The sequence below is a fragment of the Strix uralensis genome, chromosome 6 (genome assembly GCF_047716275.1).
Source record: "Strix uralensis isolate ZFMK-TIS-50842 chromosome 6, bStrUra1, whole genome shotgun sequence".
NCBI lineage: Eukaryota > Metazoa > Chordata > Aves > Strigiformes > Strigidae > Strix > Strix uralensis.
Genome location: NC_133977.1, coordinates 19,603,816 through 19,620,597, shown reverse-complemented (window position 1 = coordinate 19,620,597; position 16,782 = coordinate 19,603,816). Strand labels below are relative to the sequence as shown.

Below are 16,782 nucleotides of genomic sequence, written 5' to 3'. Positions count from 1 at the left end.
GGCTTTTTGGGTACAGCAACGGGTGTTTTTTCTTGCAGGACAGCTTTCTTGGGCACCTTGAGCACTTTAAAGATATTATTCCCTCTTAATTTCACAGTTAGGAAAACCACAAAATATCAAAACACTTAGAAGAAAATCAAAGAGTTTAGATTTTTAACACTGTAACATTCCACTAGTGACTGGTTTGTTAGTCATATATGCAAAGATATGTGTAGGGGTAGAGGACACATAAAAATTCTTACACAAAAGAAGGGATAACAAATTAAAATATTAATGAATACACTAAAATAAAATGCAGCTCCTCACAGAAGATATACCTTTAGCTGGTGGAGCTTCTGGTTTCTTTGGCACAGCCACAGCCTTCTTGGGCACAGCCACAGGCTTTGGGGGAATGACCACTGGCACCTCCTCTTCTGGCTCTTCCTCCTCAGCCACCTCAGGCACTTTAAAGATATTAGTTACTTTTACTTGACTGAGCTAAAGGTCAGGCACACACAGACACAACACAACCAAAAGCTGCTCTCACCCCTCCCCACAGAATGCAAAGGGGCAAAGAGTACTCAGCACTGCAGCAACCCAGAGGGCATGGCAGGCTCCTTCAGAACACCACCACACCACTGTATACCTTCAGCTGGAGGAGCTTCTGGTTCTACAGGCTCAGCAACTGGTGCCACCTCTGGCGGTGCTTCCTCCTCCTCTTCCTCTTCCGGGACCTCTGCCTCAGGCATCTCGGGCACTTCAAGGATATTAGCGCATTTCATTTTACATTGGTGGAAACATGTGCCAGGGAGGAACAAAAAACAGGGCAACACAGACACAAAACATCAAAACAGCTGGCTCAAAACCTCACACACACGTGCAGCACCGTTTACCCAGCATGCACAACCTTGAGAGTCTCAGTTTGGAAACAAGACAAGCCAAGAGAGGGTAGGACAACACTTAAGAGAAGAAGATTAAATATCTTCCTTGTTAAGTCATCCATGAAGACAGGTACCTCTGGGTGCTGGAAGCTCTGGTGCTTTGGCAATGGCCACAGGTACTTTTTCCTCACGAGTAGCCTTCCTGGGCACCTCAGGTGCTTCAAAGATATTAGTAACAGTCAGTTTTATACATTAAGCAGGAAGATGAACAATGAAACATAAACTAGACTTGCACCAGTGACTAGACAGTAACCAAACTGGTCTCACAGTATTGACCCATGTCTCTCTCACTCACCAACTCACATACACACAAAACCACGCACAGGCACAGGCACAGGCACCAGCACAGAGTGGTGATGCCAAGCAGGTTCTGTGAGAAAACTGTTGGCTATGTCTAGATACTGCTCGAGGGTGAGGTGTGAATTGGAATACCCCACTCTGTACTCAGCAGCCTTCCCTGCCTGGGAAGAGGGACTGTCATTCTCAGCCCCGCTGGGATCTGACTTTTCCCTGGGAGAAACCTCAGCCCATATCTTATCTGTTGCCATTCCTCATGAAGCTGTTGATGCTTTCCAGGCAGCAGTGTGGGCAGTGACAGGGTGAGGAACAGGAATCTCATCATCATTATTATTTCTCTCCTCTATTTGTGTTCTGTTTTTTCAACTTTGTGGCAGTAGAAGTATGTGGGGCTTTTAACTTAGTGAGGTTTCAGGGCTTCTCTAATCCTGTATTTAGAAATTGCATTTGGCAAAGGTAAAAGGGATACCTGCAGAATGAGCAAGTTTCCTTGCTCTCCTTCTTCATGTGATGCAGAATTGTTCTGCACAAATACAGAAGATCTGGTGGTCTTATACCTAACAACTATGTGCAGATTTGCAGAACCTATCTTCTTGGGTCCCTGTGAGCTTATGGTCAGAAAAAAGTTACATCAATGTATGACTACAGTCATATGATTTTCTCATATGAAATTTGACCATGGAATGAAGACCATCCTGATATGCCATGCATTTGAATAAGCACTGCATTTACTAAAGAGTTTGGACTATCTGTTATTTAGGATGTAGGCTCAGATCACATAAGCCCAAAACCTAAAATACTACTGTCCTATCTAGGTATGTCCCTCTTTTTATTTGGGAGTTCTTTCCCCATAGCAACTTCCGTTCCTTCACAGTCGTTGAACCTGGATTTCCTTGTTATTCTCTCTGAAGTGATCAGTTTTTGTGGGTGTTTTTCTTTATTTGTTTTTTTGTCTGTTTTTTAATATTGCTGTGTCATGACTGTGTCTGGCTGTTACTAGCACACAATACCACAGGCTTGCCAGTTGGGAGTGGCTAAAGAAAAATACTGTGCGTAAAAAAAAACATTACTAGACATTTTTGGGAAAATGCTAAAGACAGAAGTTTACATTAAAAATTGAAATTAGTAAGCTTTTTCCCATGTATCTTATCAATTTTGATATATAGAATTTTAGATTCTGAACACATATGAAGGAGTTTGGAAGAGTCCCTCATTTTCCCTATGTATTTGCCATTCTAACAATTGAATTGTTACACCGCACAGAACATAGTAATTTCAGGTAATCAGAAATGGACAGGATAACAGACATCAGAAGTAACATGTAAGACAGTAAGAAACAGTCCCATTCAGGCTGACAGGTGACAGGGTGACAGGTACCTCGAACTGGTGCAGGTTCTGGCTTTTTTGGCACAGTTACAGGTATGGGCTCTTCCAGAACACTTTTCTTGGGCACCTTGGGTACTTCAAAGATATTAGTATATTTTAGTTTTGTGGGCACTACAGATGCATATGAAGCAATAAGACAATCATACATGCATGCAGTCATCTGAGAAAGTGCTGTGTTTACATTTGGTCAGCAGTTATGCTTTGCTTCAAACAATGACCAGGGTGTCAAAGATGTCACGCAGGAAATGGGAATTCTGTGTTTAGTTTCTGTTTCTGAGTCAAGGTGGAAATGTAGAAAACATATGCTTTCTTTGTAACAGCTGATCAGAGACATATTTATAGAATCCTACTGTATTTGAGTATCAGTCATGTATCATTCATGACTGCGTGTTCTGGGCTGGTTTTGGCAGTTACTGTTATCTTTTTACTTGTCACTTGGATATTCTCACTATATTTATCTTTCAAGTTGACTTCACCTTTCTTTTTCTGTCTTTGACTGTTTCCTCTCTCTTTCTGCTTTGCACATTCTTTCTCGTAACAGCTCTGGCTTCCATTCTAATCATTAGATGCTGCTTATAACTGTTGCCCGTTATATTCATTTACATTATTTAAATGCTTTTGATATCATCAGTGTGTGGTGGTACTTCACTTGAGGAATGTCATTGTATTTCAGATGAAGAGAATCTGGTGGCAGAGGGAATTTTTACTTCTCTGGCCAGCACTTGGGACTTTCTAAAGGAAATTAAATGATGCAGCACTGCATCAATCTATGGTGTGTACAGTTTTAGACTATTTTAAGTAATTTTTTAGTATTTCAATCATGAAGTCTCTCATCCTGATTAATCTGAGAAAATAAATGCCTCATACAAGGCTCAGTGAATTAGCTGTTCACAGGAACAGCAAAATACAGGCAAATTACAATTAACAGTTTAAAGAAAAGATTCTGCTCCATGATGCTATCCATGGCAACACAGGTACATAGAGATATCGCAACTATTTTGTTCTATGTACAGAAACTGCTACTTTCCACTGAAACTTTCAGTTTCTGCTTATTTTGTCCTTTCTCATAGAGTCATAGAATCATTTAGGTTGGAAAAGACCTTTAAGATCATTGAGTTCAATTGTAAACCTAATACTGTCAACTCCCACTAAACCATGTGCTAAACCATTCCTACTAATGATGTGAAAAACAGCTTATGCATTCATTCTTTTGTTAGCATCCATAAAGTTTTGGCATTTATTGGTAGACAGGAGTTCATCATAACTGCTTGATCTATTAACTATAGCCGAAAAAAATCAAATCTTACCTCCTGAAATTTTTGAACATACCAAAAAAACAGTACAAAAAAGGTTTGGATGTTTTAGTTGAGGAAACATTTTACACCCTTGCACAGCAATTCATATTTGGTACATCTGTCACACATTTTAGATATCAGAGATTCATTAAAAATGAGATCTCATTAAAATGAGATTCATAAAAAAAACCCCCCACTCTTCCTTATGATGATAACCATGGTAGCATGTATCTTTAGCAAGCAGAGCTCCTGCCTTTTTAGGTACAGCAATGGGCACTTCCTCCTCTGAGACAGCCCTCTCAGGCATCTCAGACACTTCAAAGATATTAGTGCATTTCATTTGACAATTACAATACAACTGAATATAAGTACAGAGACTGAAACACAGAGGACAACATAAATGTTCTGAAGTAACAATTTGGCACACAGTCATACTCAGTTCAATTGTTTAGCAAGCGTTATTTAAACCCTCAGATTCTAAACAACAGACAGAAAAAAAAGAGGTTAAGATAATACTTAAGAGAAGAAGATTAGGTGTGTTCAACATGTATTCATCATAACATGTACCTCTGACTGATGGAGGTTCTGATTTTTCAGGAAGAGCTACACGAATTTTCTCTTCTGGGACAGTCTTTTCGGGCATTGCAGGCTCTTTAAAGATATTAGTATCTTTTAGTTATGTGTATCAAGCTTTAAAATGAGCAGTGAAACATAGTATGCTCAAGAGAAGAAAAAGACATTCTATTCATAAGTGGTACCTTTAGATCGTGGAGCTGCTCGTTTTTTAGGTATAGCAACACTCTCTTGCTTTTTGGCCAGCTCGGCTGGTGGTGGTTCCTCAGGTGCCAAAACAGGCTCTGGTTCTTCAGATGCCACTTCAGGCTTTGGTTTTCGAAGCACCCTAGAAGGCTGTAGTTTTTGGGGTGCCAAAATTGGTTCCGGTTCCTCAGGCACCATAACAGGTTCTGGCTTGCAGGATGCCAAAACAGGCTTTGATTTTCTGGATACTGCAATAGGCATTGATTTTTGGAAATCTGCAACAAACTCTGTTTCTTCAGGTGCTACAACAAGCTCTGGTTTTTGGGGTGGCACAAAAGGTTTTGTTTTGGGGGGCACCACAACACGCTCTGATTTTTGCATTGATGCAACTTTCTCTGACTCCTCAAGTGTCACAGTGAGCTGAGGTTCCTCAGGGGCCATGAATGGCTCTGTTTTTTGGGGTTCCACAACAGGCCTTTGTTTTGAGGGCATCACACCATACTTTAGCTTTTGGGGTGGCACATCGAGTTTGGGTTCCTCAGGTACCACAACAAACTCTGGTTTCTCAGGGACTACAACATGCTCTGTTTTTTGGGGTTCCACAACAGGCTTTTGTGTTGGGGACATCACACCGTGTTTTATTTTTTGGGATGCCACATCAGGCTTGGGTTCCTCAGGTACCACAATGGACTCTGGTTTCTCAGGCATCACAACACGCTCCAGTTTTTGGGATGCCAAAACAGTCTCAGGCTCCTCAGATGCCACAACATGCTCTAGTTTTTGGGGTGCCATAACAGGCTTTTGTTTTCGGGCCACTCTAGCAGGTTCCAGTTCTTGAGGTTCTACCTCTTGAGGCTTTGGTTTTGAGGGTCCTGCAATGTGCTTTGGTTTTCGAGAAACTGGAACAGCTACTTTCTTTTCTGGGAAAGTTGTCTTGGCCACTTTATGTACATAAAAGATATTAGTTCTAAATTTAACAACTGCACTGACAATCATACCAAATTTAAGTGAATTATAAAACATAAAAACACAACTGCAATGAAAACATTAAAAACATATCAGGCATCAATCATTTCTGTTGACCTTTTTAAAGACAAATATGCCACATTTTGGCTTTTTTCCCTTTTCTCTCAAATGTCACCCCACTCACCCCTCCTCCACCCCCACCACCCAAGCCTCATCGCCCTCATATGCAAATTCACACGTGCACTGATAGTATAACTTAAGCTATAAGCAAAATCCATGATAATTATAAACAGAATGGACAGGACAAAAGATATTAATAACATTGCAGATAATAAGCTGAAGACTCTTTCAAGAATTAGCAGTGATGGCATCTAGTTTTTCTTGGTGGAGATTCTGGTACTTCAATTACATTGATATCTTCTGCTCTTAGCTACTAGAATGTGTACTTTCTTTTCTTCTACTATTATCACTTTGAAGGTATTAGTTGTGATTGTTTTGATGAACCCAAGAGGGTAGAATAGTAAGAATAATCCAAAATAGTAAGACAAATTAAAGTATAAAATACAGTCAATTCAGACATCCAAGATTTATCATCACTGTTCTTCAAAAAGACCCATGTACGTCTGTTTCACAGACATATGCAGATACATAGAACAAGTATAAATTAGAATCTCAGAAAACAGAAGGCCTGGAAAACCAAAGTGTTAAAGAGGAAAAATATTGCTTTTGTTATTTTATTAGTGTTGAGATTTACCTTTCTCTGTTAGAGGTTCTGGTTCTTCAGGTGCAGCCTCTGGTTCTGGGACAACCACAGGTTCTTGTTCTTTAGGCACAACCTCAGGTTCTGGTATTTTAGGCACAGGTATTTTCTTTTCTGGAACAAGTTTCTTCGGTATCTCAGGTTCTTTAAAGATATGCATTTGTTTTACTTTCAGGAATTTGAAGAATAGGAATTAAAAAGGTAACAGTAACTCCAAGGTGAAAATTATCAAGCAGCATCAGAAAAAAAAAAATCCCTTATAGATAGTCTGTATTTTTGTCATATTGCTTGGTGCACATCATTAATAGCCATTGTTGCTTGGTATAAACTATTCAGAAGTGAAGAAGACAACACAATCTGTAACATTATATAAATATTAGAATATAAAAAAAGAGGATAACACAAACTTAAAAAAGATAATATTTAAGAGAAATAGATTAACATTTCTGTGCAATTTAATCAGTATTGAATATGTACCTTTAGGTGGCAGAGGTTCTGGTTTTTTAGGAACTGCAATGTGTATTTTTTCTTCTGAAACCACTTTCTTGGGCTCCTCAGGCACTTTAAAGAAAGTAATTAATTTTATTTGTATGAAATTCAAACATATGTCTGTAGTGTTAACACACTAAGAAAAAAAACATCAGGGACATCAAAAACAACAGAAAATTGTCTCTGATGTCTCACTGAGTTACAGATACATAAACTACAATTTAAAAAACAAAAATATTTTATAGAATATTTATAGTAAATTACCAATATGTTAAAATGGTACCCTAGACAACAAAGTGGGTTTTTTTTCATTAATTGTGTACAGTAGTTACCTTTAGTTGGTGGAGGTTCTGGTTTCTTTGGTACTTTAACTGAAACCTCTTCAGGGACCACTTTCTTTGGTACCTCAGGCACTTGAAAGAGATTAATAACTTTTACCGTAAGAATTTCATAAACAGCTTTGAAGCATAACAGAACAGTATTAGTGAGAACACTAATTATAAAGATTTATTTTTTTCACACAATACAATTGTTCACTTGAAAAAACTTTGACAACAGAAGAAAATTCTAAGAGAGGTCTTGGGTACTGTCTTCTACAGTGTTAAAACAATAAAAGAACGATGTTTTTGATTCTGTTAATTTTGTCGTAATGACAAGTACCTTTAGCTGGTGGAACTGCTGGTTTTTTAGGCTCCTCAACCAGTATTTTCTCATCTGGGACTTTCTTGGGCACTTCTGGCACTTTAAAATGAATAATTATGTTAATAATTAAAGAAAATTAAATAGCATTGAAGGGGAAAAAGAAACAAATGAAGGGACACCAGGTAACATCAATTAAACATAACACCCTTTACCAAATAGAATTTTTGCTCTCAATCTTGATTAAGAGTCATTTGAGAGGAGTAAAGAGGCTGCTTCCAAAAATGAAATACAAAAATCACAGTTTATAAGACAGAAAGATGAGGAAATAATATCAAAAAGGTCTTATCAGTGAAAGTAAGACAAATTATTGCCCTGGTTTTATTAATGACAAGTACCTTTAGCTGGTGGTACTTCCGGCTTTTTAGGCACAGCAACTTTGATTTTCTCTTCTACAACTACTTCCTTGGGTGCTTCAGGCACTTTAAGGAAAGAGATTATTTACAGTTATTATATGGAAGTTTACAGCTATGTTCAAAACTTTTCAGTAGAAATTACAAAGTAAGGAGGTTCTTAATAGAGCAATTGTTTTGACATGTTTATTGACATAGATTCTTTAATGTCCCTGTAAAGTCTGAGGAAGCAGCTGAGTCTTCTGGAATTTTTTCTTCTACATAACATTATTTTTCCATTTTATTCAACCACCTCCCAAATCTCCATTTGACTAAGGCTGCTATTGTCCATTCTGTATTCATTGTCACATTCTTCTATATATGATGACTCCTTGGTATCAGTTTTTCATCTATACATGGAGGGCTTTCTGCAGTGTTAGACATCTGTATCACTTATTCTATACTTTGAAATTATTAAACTCTCTGTTGGAGTTAATTTTTCACTGTTAGTTGGGAGTATTTCAGAAAATAAACGCTGTGTTTTCTCTTCAAGGTTTCTGCTGTGGTTCTCAAGTATCAGTCTCATCTCTGTCCAGTCACATCAGTATTTCTAACACACTAGTACGCTGATTACAGCTATGATTCAAAAAAAAGGATTTTCAAAACAGTAACATATATAGAACTGTGGGCACAGAAAATGAAACTAATAGGACAACACAAACAAACAATCAAAAAACTAATCCGCACAATCAAGGCAGAGTTTTTTTCTCTTACAAATTTTAGTTACCTGTAGTACAACATACCTTTGGCTGCTGGTGGTGCTGGTTTTCTAGGCACAGCGATGGGTACTTTCTCTTCTGGAATCTTCTTGGGCACCTCTGGCACTTTAAAGAAAACAGCATTCATTTTTGTTATATTTAAGGCATTTAAAAATATGTAAATTATTAAGAAAAGTCTCACAAGAAGCATATCAGAAAGAAACATAATATCAGATGTAAGAAGAGATATGTCATGCAAAAAATGCTGTGTACTATTACATACTAGTAGGATTTTTTACAAATGAGAAATAAAGGGTAATTTTGTCTTTTACTGTAAACCCTATTGCCCAAGAGAAATGGAAATCTCCTCCTCGGAGAGTCACCATTATTGACATATAAGCTTTAGGTGGTGTTACTCTTGGCTTTTCAGGCACAGCAACATTTACCTTCTCTTCTGAGACACATTTCTCAGGTACCTTGGACACTTTAAAGATATTAGTGAACTTTGAAGAATTACAGAAATAAAACATGCAATACAGAGAAATAAGACAGAACAAGTAGGTGTATAAGGATACTCTGACAACAGTTACATGTTCTGAAAAGTCTCCATTCTATCCCTCTGGCAAATAACAGTTTGAAGCGACTTTGCTGGGGATCTTTTGTCATGCAGTGGTGACATGCCACAAAAATTGCTAGTTCAGACAGACTTCTAAAATATCTTAATGAATTGTAACAACTGGTTTTTGTACCTAATCCTATTTCCATTCAAAATTAAATCAATTGACACCTAAATTTAACATGAGCAATGTGAAAGAGGAAGTGTATACTTCTCGCTTGAATATTAACAGTATTTCTGAGGCTGTTTATAGTACCTATAAACACCCATGAAGTGAAAAGGTTTGTTTCATAAATCTCACTGTGTGTTGACTCAGCTAGAGTTTTCCTTATTTTTAGTCCCTTTGACTAGTTTCTGATAAAACTTCTGTGCCATCACAATGGATTACTCTCGAGTAGAAGAAATAGACAAACTCAACTAATTTTCAATGATTTGACAACAAAACAAGGGACAGAAGAAATCTGAAGAATAAGGAGAAGGAAAAGATATGTTGACCTATACCTTTGGCAGGTGGAGCTTCTGGCTTTTTAGGCAGAGGGACAGGTTTCTCTTCAGGAATAGTTTTCTTGGGCAATTCAGGCACTTGAAAGATATTTACTGATTTTAATTTTAATTTTATGACTGAAAGACGAGTTGAAAAACAGGAAAAGGGACATATACAACATAAATGCCACAAATCTGACACAAGTTGACCATGAACTATTAAATCAGAAACTGTAAGAAACAGAAAAGATGTTATCAACCGAAGACCTCAGTTTTTTATTAGGTTATCAAAGTACCTTTAGATGGTGGAGATTCTGGTCTTTTAAGCACAGGAGTAGGTTCTGGTTTTTTAGGCACAGCAATAGGCACCTTTTCTTCTGGAACAGCTTTCTTAATGACTGTGGGCACTTTAAAGATATTAGTTCATTTTAAGAATTTATATAGAATAGAAAGTGAAGTCATAAAAAATCCCAACTTTGTAATGTAAGTAAGGTACTAAAAGAATGAACATAAATATTAATTACATTGAACAAGAACTAAACCCTGAACATGAATAAATTAATTTTTCTGAAGTTCATGACTTTGCAGATTGCAGGAAGAGATGATGAAGAAGATATATACCTCTAGGTGCTGGAGCCTCCTCTTTTCTATGAACAGTAGAAATTTCTTCAATGTGCACTTCCTCATAAACTTCATGTACTTGAAAGATATTAGTTTAAATATGTAAATTAACTTAGCATATCTTCAGAAAACAAGACAATGTGAAAGTAAAGAACAAATGTAATCAAATATTCAAGCTCATCTTAAGATAGACAAGTCTATTTTATATCTCCCCTCAAAATTAAGATTTTTTCAAATGAGTGAAGAAAAATATCTCATATTCTACCCTGATCTGACCTCTGCAGCTTACCAGAAGAAAGATGTATATGTTCTAAACTGAGCTACTTCCTTGAGTACAACAAGATAGGCCCTGTCTATCTAAGCTCTGTCACTATTTTTTTTTTTTTTACCCCCTTGGACTGATAGCAAATAGTGGGGACTCTTGCAATTGTCTCTTTTGCCCATAAAGCTAATTTTTCCTTTAACAACTGCGTGTGGTTTTAAAATTTTGTTAAATTAATTTTATACTGTTGCAGCTAACCAATGCTGCTAACTAAAGTCTAGTTTATGGTAGACAGAATGCTCTCAGAATAATTAAAGATTTATATATGAAAGCATATTTTTTATCCTTCAAATCCTACTGAAAATTTTTTGTACCTTTAAGATGTGAAGCTTCTTCTTTAGGTAGAGCAGGAGGTATTTTTTCTTTGCGGACAGCTTTCTTTGGTACTTCAGGAACTTAAAAACATTGTTTTATTTTAGAAATTTGCACTAGGAAATAAGTAGTACAGTTTTGTAAAACAATAAAAAATTCTACTAGAACAATATGAAAATACATGGTATTAAATTGTGAATACAACTCAACAATTTCACTTTCTGGAGTTCACTGTTTTTCTAACTCCTAGCATTTACAGGTCTGAAATTGCTCTTCTCTGAAAAGATAGTAGTTATGTGTTTTTTTCTCATTAAAAAATCTTTAGGAATTTTGGCAATTTAAAGGGTTTTATTTTTTAAAATTTTTAAATTACTTATAAAAGCAAGGCAAAACTCCAGTGCAATTAACTAAATATTATGTTTCAAACATCTATAGAATTCTTCAGCACTGTAATTTTATTATAAAACTATGTTTCTATGAAAAAAATTTTGTGGCTTTATAGTTTGTCCTGATTTAAAGTGTTACCTTAATCTTACTAAAGCCCCTGACATGACTGCAAAGACTGCTTCTGCAAAAAAACTTCTAGATTTTTTAAAAATATATTGTCAGAGAAAGTATTATGGGAAATAGAACATGAGACAAGAAGTCAAAAAAATATAAAGCTAATCCCTGGTCCTGCTATGAATTTCCTGAGTACTAAATTTCTTTGTATTTCTCTAATTTTTTCTATTTAAATTTTGAATTCTTGATGCAGAATGTATCAAACTGTTTGAGCAGCTGCTAACACAAGACAAAAATAAGTAGTTATAGAAAATGTTCCTTGAATTTGTTTTCCTGAATGATTAATTATTCTGTCTTAATAATTGTTGATTAGTTTAACATATGAAGAAAGATGGAATTCTTTGTAAATGGTTGCAAAATGATTATGTTTTTAATTTCTGATCTCCCTGTATGTACGCTCTCTTTCTAAGTTAAAAACAAACAAACAAAATTTACTCTTACAACACAAGATCAAATGGAAGAAAACAGTGTATATAGCACCTAGTCATGTTGTTCAAGAAAAACAAGCATGTTGGGTTTCTCACTTGGTACCTCACTTTTGAAAGAGGCTAGAGAAAATCCATTTGGAGGTCATGTACCTTTAGCTGGAGGAGCTTCTTCTTTAGGTACAGCAGCAGGTATTTTCTTCAGAGGGACAGTTTTCTTTGTCACTGCAGGTACTTCAAAGATATTACATTTTTTAAAGAACATTACAATGTACAAAATGTAAGTAACAAAGCAGCAATGACAGACACATAACATCTAAGGAAACATTAGAATTAACACATTAAATAACAGATTAGCACATGGATGGAATGTTGAAGATGAATAACTAATTTGTAGGGAACATGTTGCTTTATAGATTAATTGAATAGTTGGTGTACCTTTAGCTGCTGGAGCTTCTGGTTCACCAGGAGTAATAACAGGGATTTTTTCTTCTGTTGGAACTTCTCCATAAACTTCAGGCTCTTTAAAGATATTAGTTTATTTTACATATTATAACAATATTTACAAGACAAGATTTGAAAGACAACTTACAATGCAAAAATGCAGACATGTATGTGGACAAAGATCTGTTTGAACATAAATTATTCAAATATCTCACTTCAGCCTGATCATTTACCTACTGTTGCTAGAAGTGTCCATTCCCAGTTAGTAAAATACAAATTTACAGAAATATTTAATTTTATTTTCTAGTTACTTCATTCTGAGAACTAAATAGAGATTGCAATTGAATTTCACATGTCCTCATCTGGCGTTAACTATCTATATTCTAGCTCAAAAATTGTTACTCAGGATAGCTCTTAAACCAGTGTCTACTTAAGTTCATTTCTTTGGTCCAATGTGGCTAATGTGCTTTCCTGAATCAGAAACTTAGTCTCTCTCTTATTTATGTTTCTTTCTCCCATTATTAGAGGAGAAGAAAACATTCTAAAAATGTTAATCTATAACTAAATTTTGGGGGAGACAGGGTGTCAAAGACATGGATGGAAATTACTTTTAAATAATCTAAAAAATGAATTGAAAATGTCTCATTTTGCAGAGCAATCTAGAGCACGAATCAATACATTCTTTGCAATTTACTGCTTGGTAGATGTGTCATTGATGTACCTTCATACAAAGGAGGCTCCTCTTCTCTAGGAATAATGGTGAGTACTTCCTCTTCAAGGACAGCTCTCTTATAAAACTCAGGAACTTCAAAGATATTAGCTTTCTTTTAGTAACCTCAAAATAATTTTCAACTTTCAAAATCCCAAACAGAAATATACCCAGAAAACTAAATTCTTTGAGGTCCCTAATACTGTGCCTTTTCAAGAAAGAAATACTGAGTAGTTCTAGAACTGTCTTGCTAGAACCATTATGTGAAGGAATTTGTAGTTTCTGCTCTCAGAGAGCATAAGCCATTTGCTTTTCTCACTGTATTGTCATGCTTTTCCTTCTGATATGTGTAACAGCTTCAATGGTTTTAAATTACTAGCTCTTGCTCTATTACTTCTCCACCAATATCACGACCAATGTATTGGCTTCAAAACCCCAGTTTAAACTAAATTCACAACTATATTACAAATGTAAGAGCACTAATGGTTTACATGCTGGTAGTGTAAGTAGCGATAGCTCCTCAACATGTTTTCATTCATAAATCAATGTATTTACTATTTAGCACATGTATAACACGTGTCTGAAATGTTTGCTTCAGAATTTTCAATTTATCACTGAGAGTTGAATGTGAATTTAGAGACTAGATACTCTTGTCATGGTATGAAGAACATGAGGATCATTTTAAAAGATGTTAGTTGGGAAAAACAACAGAAATATTTCCTTTCCATAAAATCTCTTATCAAAGGTTCCTTTACCTTTCATTGGTGGAACTTCTATTTCGGGTGTATGTGTAGGTTTCTTTCCTTCAGGGACAGTTCTTATGGGAACAGCTGGCCCTTTAAGATATAATTTACTTTTAGGGCTTTCAAAGTTATTTGGAATATATTAGACAGAAGAAGAACAAATCTAACAAGGAAGATCCATGAAACAACAAAGGATTAAATGGTTCCTGAAAGAATATGTATGTTAATTCTGAAGATTAGAATAGAAGAATAACATACTAAAAAAATATTCTTGAAAGATGGCCATACATTTGGATAGTGAAATCTCCTTCCTTTTCAGAAGAAATAAAAACATTATTTCTTTCTGAACTACTTTCATGTGTGGCTTAATGACAGAACACACATTTTTTAAAGCAACTCTCACATATTTTCAACAAATGACTTGAAACCAACAGGCAAAAAGACTCAATCACAAACAGTTGAAAAAAACACTGTGGGGACATAAAACATATGCACATCTTTCTCAACAAGTAATGAAGACAAAAGGCTGAAATCAGAGTTCATGATTCATGAGGACAATGCAGAGTAGGTATACCTTTAGCTGGTGGAGTAATTTCCTTTTTAGGAACAGCAGATGGTACTTTTTCTTTTGGAACAGGTTTCTTCGGCACTGCTGGCACTTTAAAGACATTGGTGTTTTTTTAAGAACTTTTGCAGTTTGAATATTATGTAAGAATATAAGTTAAACAAAAAGCAAACAATGCAAAGAGTCAGAAAATTTAGAATAAATACAAAATACAGTATCCTCAATTGCTATTCTATTGAGCAGTGACCTTGCAGGCCATCCATCTGGTCTATTTCACTTGGATTCACATAGCTAGAGTCTTCTGTATTCACTGAAAGAAAAACACTGCTCTTGTTGGGTGAATTTTTGACTAGGATAAGCCTTAACAATTAGATTTCATGAACTATCAGCTCTAAATAATGCCAGCTTGGAATATGGTAAGATTTTAATTTTCTATCAACTAACTACACATCCTTACAAAAAAACCACCAACACTTTCCCAGATTTCATTCTGATAATTCATATGAAAAACAACTGTAAAAGTTAGCACAAAATGAATTTCTGTCAAAGTGCGTGCTCTGAACAGAAAATTACAGAGCTGCTAGTACAGAAACTCTACTAGCATCCACTGACAATTGCTATTCATGACACTTATCTTTTGTAGAGCCTGATACAGAAAACACCTATTAAGATTGTATGCACTCCAGCAAATAATTAGGTTGAAGAAGGTCTTAGTTTTTTAGGATTCTGTAGGAAACTAGGGTTTCACTAATATAGTGCTATAGCTCAAGACTTTTATTAATTTATTCATCTGCTCGTTTTCAATGATTAGGTATAAAATGTCACTTATATTGTGATGGCAAAAATTAAATCTTGAAGGTCCTCCTGCACTTCCTTTGTCCTCGGAAAGTAACTTGTCTCAGTTTTGATTTGTTAAAGAAATATTGCTTTTTTAATAACTTAATCCCTGTCTTTGACTGTACTGCAAAATAAAGTTAAAGGTCTAGCAGTCAAATCAGAATAGGTAAATCACTGGATTTGGGGATTCAAAGACTCAGGCAGAAGGCTGTGGTTTTAAATTTGTCTAATAGCTGATGTACCTTTAGCTGGTGGAGCTTCTTTTTTAAGAACAGGAACAGGTACTTTTTCTTCTGGCAGAGGTCTTTTAGGCACCTTAGGCACTTTAAAAAACATTTCATTATGGATTTAAAGTTATTTCTGAGGATTTACAACAGATACAAAGACAGCAAGCAGAGCAATCACTCATTTGTGCAGGAACTATCTCATCATTTATGCAGAGACAAGCAAACAGCCATTTATCTCAGAGTTCTTGAGCAATGAAAGCTAAGGAATATTAGCATACATCTTTCTATATATCTCTTTAGATACACTTTCTGTTTGGCATGATGGATCCTATGATCATAAATATATAAGATGAGAAGGAAGGTCCTGCATGAGTTGTGACATTTCTAACTCACAGGAGCTAAACTGAGCAAATGAAACATATATTGACGCATAAAAATATTTAATTCAGGCTGAAACTGAAGTGCTTCAGAAAATAATAATTTACTTTGCTTGTGTCATATCTACACTAGCTCACTCTTGGGCAGTAAGATGGGGAATCCTCCCATTCCACTCTGAAGGGAAGAATTCCAGGAAGGAGTAGAGAAACAATCTTTGAATGGATTTATCATTATCAGCAACAAATACACATAGGACTACAAAAGGGGAAAAATAAAAATAAACACAAAAAGGCGGCTTAAGCAGTAGCTGGAAATTCAACAAACTATAAGAATAAAGAAATCATGACTTGATGTACCTATAGCTGGTTGGATTTCGTAAGCCTCCTCATATACCTCCTCATATTTCTCAGAGATCTCTTCCTTCTCCTTAAACTCATACTTTTCATAGAAATCTTCTTTCTCCTCAGCCTCCTCTTCATATTCCTGTTCCTGAATCTCCTTATATCTCTCAGGTTCTTCGGGTTCCTCATATGCCTCAATTTCTTCAGTTTCCTGAACTTTCTCAAACTCTCCAATACTTTCATATGTCTCGTACTTCTCATACTCTTCATATGTATACTCATACTTCTCCACCGCAGGAGCAGGAGCAGGGACTTTTTCTTTCCGGACAAGTTTCTTGGGTACTTCGGACACTTTAGAAACAGTATTATTGTTACTACCTTACAATTATTTATCTTTTTTTTTTTTTTTTTACAGTTACTCAAGATGACCCACATAGAACAGAAAATGTACTTGATAGCCAAGTAACAAGTATAAGTTTTATTCAAATATAAGAACATGCTCCTGAAACAGTATATATATTATAAAAGATTTTAGGA

General features: G+C 35.7%; 1 protein-coding gene across 1 annotated transcript in view; it reads right to left on the bottom strand.

Moving 5' to 3' along the window:
- TTN (titin) overlaps window positions 1–16,782 on the bottom strand; it is a 242,891-nt gene that overhangs the window by 113,131 nt on the left and 112,978 nt on the right. The window contains exons 143-158 of the mRNA XM_074873084.1: window positions 16,261–16,596; window positions 15,542–15,622; window positions 14,472–14,555; window positions 13,910–13,990; window positions 13,167–13,250; window positions 12,440–12,523; window positions 12,155–12,235; window positions 11,018–11,098; window positions 10,382–10,459; window positions 10,057–10,167; window positions 8,707–8,787; window positions 7,910–7,993; window positions 7,533–7,613; window positions 7,205–7,285; window positions 6,861–6,944; window positions 6,378–6,527 (exon numbers count right to left, since the gene is read on the bottom strand). Of these exons, the coding sequence (XP_074729185.1) occupies window positions 6,378–6,527; window positions 6,861–6,944; window positions 7,205–7,285; window positions 7,533–7,613; window positions 7,910–7,993; window positions 8,707–8,787; window positions 10,057–10,167; window positions 10,382–10,459; window positions 11,018–11,098; window positions 12,155–12,235; window positions 12,440–12,523; window positions 13,167–13,250; window positions 13,910–13,990; window positions 14,472–14,555; window positions 15,542–15,622; window positions 16,261–16,596 (1,662 nt within the window). The remainder of the gene's footprint in view (window positions 1–6,377; window positions 6,528–6,860; window positions 6,945–7,204; window positions 7,286–7,532; window positions 7,614–7,909; window positions 7,994–8,706; window positions 8,788–10,056; window positions 10,168–10,381; window positions 10,460–11,017; window positions 11,099–12,154; window positions 12,236–12,439; window positions 12,524–13,166; window positions 13,251–13,909; window positions 13,991–14,471; window positions 14,556–15,541; window positions 15,623–16,260; window positions 16,597–16,782) is intronic.